This window comes from Dioscorea cayenensis, chromosome 1 (assembly GCF_009730915.1).
Source record: "Dioscorea cayenensis subsp. rotundata cultivar TDr96_F1 chromosome 1, TDr96_F1_v2_PseudoChromosome.rev07_lg8_w22 25.fasta, whole genome shotgun sequence".
Taxonomy (NCBI): domain Eukaryota; kingdom Viridiplantae; phylum Streptophyta; class Magnoliopsida; order Dioscoreales; family Dioscoreaceae; genus Dioscorea; species Dioscorea cayenensis.
Window position 1 is genome coordinate 29,969,419 of NC_052471.1, and position 5,971 is coordinate 29,975,389.

General features: G+C 40.2%; 2 protein-coding genes across 2 annotated transcripts; both read left to right on the forward strand.

The window, feature by feature from the left end:
- Positions 1–1,039: 1,039 nt before the first annotated feature.
- LOC120258742 lies at positions 1,040–1,687 on the forward strand. The gene has a single exon (XM_039266178.1). It carries the CDS (start codon positions 1,040–1,042, stop codon positions 1,685–1,687), a length of 648 nt encoding a protein of 215 aa, XP_039122112.1.
- Positions 1,688–2,184: 497 nt separating this feature from the next.
- LOC120259983 (phenylalanine ammonia-lyase-like) lies at positions 2,185–4,866 on the forward strand. The gene is made up of 2 exons (XM_039267436.1): positions 2,185–2,882; positions 2,966–4,866. Exons 1-2 carry the CDS (start codon positions 2,482–2,484, stop codon positions 4,716–4,718), a joined length of 2,154 nt encoding a protein of 717 aa, XP_039123370.1. The 5' UTR covers positions 2,185–2,481; the 3' UTR covers positions 4,719–4,866.
- The last annotated feature ends 1,105 nt before the right edge of the window (positions 4,867–5,971 follow it).

A 5,971-nucleotide genomic window follows, 5' to 3' on the forward strand; every position in this document is an offset into this window, starting at 1 on the left:
ACGCTCTGGGATCCTTCACGGGGTTGCATTTGGCGATAGTGGGGAAAAGATGTGTCATCTCCAATTCGTTGATGACCTACTTGTAATGACAACTGGGGGAAAAGAAGATCTTCGCATCATTAAGCTGATTCTATTCTTATTTGAGGGGCTTTCGGGGCTCAAAGTGAATTTCAACAAAACTTGCTTGTATTCCTCCCAAAGAAACTGCGAGCCCACGCCCCACTTGGCAAGCATCTTGCACTGTACCACCGATATTTTGCCGCTGGTCTACTTGGGAGTTCCTATCTCTAGGGGTCGACCAAGAAGGCAAGATTGGGATGCCCTGATTGCCAAAATTTGAAGTAGGCTTGCAACTTGGAAATCCAAATTACTTTCTCTTGGGGGGCGACTTACCCTGCTCAATTCAGTGCTCTCCACTATTCTAACTTACTGGATGTCGATTTTTAAATTACCCTGCTGGGTGATCAGTTGTATCAACAAAATTCGTAGAGATTTCCTCTAGTCTGGACCGGATGCACAACAATCCAAAATGAGACTGGTAGGGTGGTCGAGGCTCTGCAGATCTCGCGAGCAGGGTGGTTGGGGTGTTCTAAATCTTACCACCTTCAACAATGCCTTGCTTGGTAAATGGTGGTGGAAAATCATAAATGGCCAGCCGTGGTGTGGAGAATTAGTTTTCAGAGCAAACTATTTTAGGAATTTTCCCTCTTGGAATCTTTTCCACAAGCACTGTGCCAGGAGATCTTTCTTCTGGAATGGTATTCTCCATGTCTTGCCGGCCTTCCGCAAAAATCTTACTCCTATCATTCGTGATGGTGCATTTACTCTTTTTTGGCTTGATAGCTGGGTGGAGGGGTGTGCACCGGCGGATATCTGGCCAAATCTTTTTCAGGGTGTGCTATTCAAGGAATGCACTATTAAGGATCTTGCTGGAAGACAGCTTCCCATCTCGTTGGAGGATTTTGCTGCGGCCCGGGAGATGGTTGCCCAAGTTAATTCAACTCACGTTTAGGCAAAGGATGGTAAACGCTGGAAACTTATGGCTAACAGGAGTTTCACTGTCAAATCATTCGACAATTTTCTGAACGATGGCGGGTTAAGATGCGGATTTACATTGACAATCCTTAAAGGGCTCTGTCCCAAGAAAATCAATCTGTTCAACTGGCTGGCTCGTGCAAACAAAATCTTAACTTTGGAAATTCTCGGGCTGCGTAGATGTAACCATTATCCCTCGATCACATGTGTTTTATGTCACGCTAACGTTGAATCAGCTGATCACCTTCTTGTCCAATGTCCAGTGGTTTCACACATTTGGAATTTTTTTAGCCAGCTTCTGGATTTTAGGAGGGTCCCTACGTCACTTGCTGACCAATGGGGTGCTTGGAGGAAAAGCAATAAAAAACCTCTTATTTTCCTCTGGGATTTGATTGCGCGGGCAATCACTTGGAATATTTGGCTTGAACGAAATGCACGCATTTTCAAATCTACTTATTGTACAACTGTTTCTATTATTATTATTAAGATTGAACATATGCTTTTTCTCTGGTTATCTGCAGCCCCTGATCCAAAGAAAGCAAAATTGGAGGAGCCTGTAGCGAAGGTCAAGCGTAGCCTTGATTTTCTCTCCTTTGCGGACCTGACTCCGAGCGTCCCCCCTGAGGGCCTACCGAACTCTGGCGCGATTTAGTTTTGGCTAGATGAGGTTCTCCCTAGAGGACTCCTCCTCTAGGATCTGCTTTTGGTCTGGTGGTTGTTGTTGGGACCACCTCTTGTGGTTTCTTTTTTTCTTTGTGTCTTCTCTGCTCTTTCTATCTGGTGGGGTAATGTGCTTTTGTTTTTGCTGTGTCTCTAGGTTGTACTCCTGTTTACTCTTAATGCTTGTGGTTTATCCACTTTTTCAAAAAAAAAAAAATTCCCCTCTTTTTTTACTACTTATAATCTACCTCGATCTATTCAAAGCGCATGTTTCTCATTTCAAATGCTCACTGCACATGCTGAGCATAATATAACAAACTGATTCCATGCGGAAGCTGCTTCTGGCGCACATCGTACCTAATTATAAGCATGTATATCACTGAAAATATAAATATATATATATATAGACACACATACATCAACCATTCAATTCAAAACTCGTGAGCGCATTACAACTTTGATTATATGGCTTAATTACCAACCTTTGGCTGCTTGTGCACGCTAAAAATAATATTTTGTCTCCAAGAATGACCACCACCAACCACACTACACTCGTTTTTGGACCGGTTGGTTCTTCACCAACCCATGTATAATTCATGCGGGCTTGATTCATGAGACAATTTCCTTCATCTTGCATCACATCCCCAGCAACCCAACAATCTCAAGCATCTATTTAACAACTCTATGTTCTTCATCACCGATCATCAAAACAACTAGTTATAGCTAGCTAGCTCTTGATCACCACCTCATCACAGTTGTGTTATTTCATTTACTCTCAGTTCATCTATGGAAAGCATTTGCCAGAAGGTGATCAAGAATGATCCTTTGAACTGGAATGCAGCAGCGGAATCGATGGCCGGAAGCCATCTTGATGAAGTGAAGAGGATGGTGGAGGAGTTCAGGAAGCCTGTTGTCAGATTAGAAGGTGCCAACTTGAAGATCTCTCAGGTAGCTGCAGTAGCTGCTGCTGCTGCAACTGCAATTAATGATGATGATGATGATGAAGATGAAAAAGTAGTGAAGGTGGAGCTCTCAGAGGAGGCCAGACCAAGAGTGAAGGCAAGCAGTGATTGGGTGATGAATAGCATGAGCAATGGAACTGATAGTTATGGTGTCACTACCGGTTTTGGCGCCACCTCTCATCGGAGAACAAAGCAGGGCTCTGCTCTTCAAACAGAGCTCATTAGGTGAATGTTTATATATAAATGTATATATATATTATTGTATTATTCTTCAGATAACTAAATAGAATAATTTTCTATTTATGCAGATTTCTGAATGCTGGAATCTTTGGGAATGGTCAAGAATCAGGGAACACATTACCAGCTCCAGCAACAAGAGCTGCAATGCTAGTCAGAATCAACACTCTCTTGCAGGGATATTCTGGCATTCGCTTTGAGATTTTAGAAGCCATCACCAGCTTTCTCAACAGTAATGTCACACCGTGCTTGCCTCTCAGAGGGACTATCACTGCTTCTGGTGATCTTGTTCCCCTGTCCTACATTGCTGGATTGCTAACTGGTCGCCCAAACTCCAAAGCCGTAGGTCCTGATGGCAAGAAGATTGATGCTACAAAGGCCTTTAAGCTTGCTGGAATCTCCAGTGACTTTTTTGAGTTGCAACCAAAGGAGGGTCTTGCTTTAGTTAATGGCACAGCTGTTGGCTCTGGCTTAGCTTCAATTGTTCTCTTTGAAGCTAACATTCTCGCTGTTCTCTCTGAAGTCATGTCTGCGGTGTTCTGTGAAGTTATGCAAGGAAAACCAGAGTACACTGATCACCTCACTCACAAACTGAAGCACCATCCCGGCCAGATTGAAGCGGCAGCCATCATGGAACATATATTGGATGGTAGTTCATACATGAAGATGGCCAAGAAGATTCATGAGCTTGACCCTCTTCAGAAGCCTAAGCAAGACCGATATGCTCTTCGTACTTCTCCTCAATGGCTCGGTCCTCAGATTGAAGTCATACGTGCGGCAACAAAATCCATTGAAAGAGAGATCAACTCTGTGAATGACAACCCATTGATTGATGTCTCTAGAGATAAGGCTCTCCATGGTGGTAACTTCCAAGGGACACCAATTGGTGTCTCAATGGACAACACTCGTCTGGCTCTTGCTGCTATTGGGAAGCTTATGTTTGCTCAGTTTTCAGAGCTTGTTAATGATTTCTACAACAATGGCTTGCCTTCCAATCTCTCAGGTGGAAGGAATCCAAGCTTAGACTATGGACTCAAAGGTGGTGAAATTGCTATGGCATCTTACTGCTCGGAGCTTCAAGCTCTGGCCAACCCTGTCACTAATCATGTCCAGAGTGCAGAGCAACACAACCAAGATGTCAACTCTTTGGGTTTGATTTCTGCCAGAAAAACAGCAGAAGCAATAGAGATACTGAAGCTCATGTCATCCACTTTCTTAGTTGGCCTTTGTCAAGCCATTGACTTGAGACATTTGGAGGAGAATCTCAAGAGCACTGTGAAGAACACTGTTAGCCAAGTTGCCAAGAGGGTGCTGACGGTGGGATCAAATGGAGAGGTTCATCCTGCCAGATTTTGTGAGAAAGACTTGATCAAAGTGATTGACAGGGAGTATGTCTTCTCATACATTGATGATCCTTGCAGCTACACATATCCACTGATGCAGAAACTAAGGCAAGTTCTTGTTGAGCATGCACTCAATAAAAATGCAGAGAAAGAGAAGGATGCAAGCACTTCAGTGTTTCAAAAGATTGAAGCTTTTGAAGAGGAGTTGAAGAGTCTTCTGCCAAAGGAGGTGGATAGTGCAAGGATTGCTTATGACAATGGAAACTCTGCCATTGCAAACAGGATAGTGGAGTGCAGGTCATATCCACTTTACAGTTTTGTGAGGGAAGAGCTGGGAACTGAACTTCTAACTGGTGAAAAAACAAAGTCACCGGGTGAGGAGTTTGATAAGATCTTCATTGCCATCTCACAAGGAAAGGTGATAGACCCATTGCTGGAGTGCTTGAGGGATTGGAATGGTGCTCCATTACCTTTGTGCTGAAAGAAATGATCTATTATTCTCTCATTTTTCTATATTGCTAGCTATTTCTCTTGGTTTTCTCACATTTGATTTAAGATAAAATATGTAATAGCTGGATTGCATACCATGTAATTTGTGTTATTTGTTCAAGTTCTTAATGTGAAGTAGTTTTGTGATAAGATCTCATCTCATGCATCTCCAGTGATTCCTTACTACTAATATGTTACCACCTTTTCATCATGAGCAGCCAGCTAGCACCAACCATTTGGCATTAGTCCGCACTGGTTTGTGGACTTCATGGTTCTTCACCAACCCATGTTTTTAGTCCAATTTAGCAGCCATGAATGATGTATTTCCTTCTCATCTCTCTCTTTCACACTGTGTATATAAATATATATTGTGGTTAAATCCTGACAGATATAATGTTCAATCTTCACAAGTTCAATTATTAATTTAGGATTAAAGAGTTCTTGGAGAATGGAAAGTTGAATAGTTCGTAATTGACAGGTTGGCCTGATTTTTTCAAACAGATGGCTGCCCCATGTTCAATTTTCCAACTTCAACTAGTTTTCATTAGTTTCATTTATTAGTCTAACTATCAGACGAACTAATAGTCTGACACCTATTAATTAAAAAAAACTAAAAATATATATGTAAATATTGGTCATAAATTGAATCAATTGCAAATAATATGTTATATTAGAACTTACTTAAATAATTTATATATAACATGATTATTTAAAATATAATAGTACATTAAGGGAAGGTATTAGAGAAGCAATGATGGACAACAGTTAATTTAATAGATATAAAATGAGATACTCAACCATAAATCAGCCAGAAATGCTTAAAAATTTATTATTTATTTACTTTAAAAATTTAAAGAATTATCACTTTGAATGATGATGCACTCTCATGTTTATCACGCGCACATGAGACTCTTATGTTTTATCATTGGTATATTTATTCATGTTTTTTTTGTCATAATTTACTTATTAAATTTAATATTTCCTGCTATACTTGTGCAATAAAATATTATATATATAAATTGATGAATGTAACGCAATCTCTTAACTATACGGACAGAAGATTGTATTTATTTTTTACGTCCTACATAATATATATATATATACATATATGTCATGTTTGCAAGTCAATTCAAACACTAGCAATATTTGCGAAAAATATATGAAGTTTTGTTAAAAAAATAATTTAATCATTAATCATGCTATTAATATTAGACTAATTATTATCTATAACAAAACCTAATTCAC

Coding starts and splice junctions, on each gene's coding strand:
- LOC120258742 (XM_039266178.1), top strand. CDS start 1,040: ATGGCTAACAGGAGTTTCACTGTCAAATCATTCGACAATTTTCTGAAC.
- LOC120259983 (XM_039267436.1), top strand. CDS start 2,482: ATGGAAAGCATTTGCCAGAAGGTGATCAAGAATGATCCTTTGAACTGG. Junction 2,883..2,965: donor CTTCAAACAGAGCTCATTAG/GTGAATGTTTAT, acceptor CTATTTATGCAG/ATTTCTGAATGCTGGAATCT.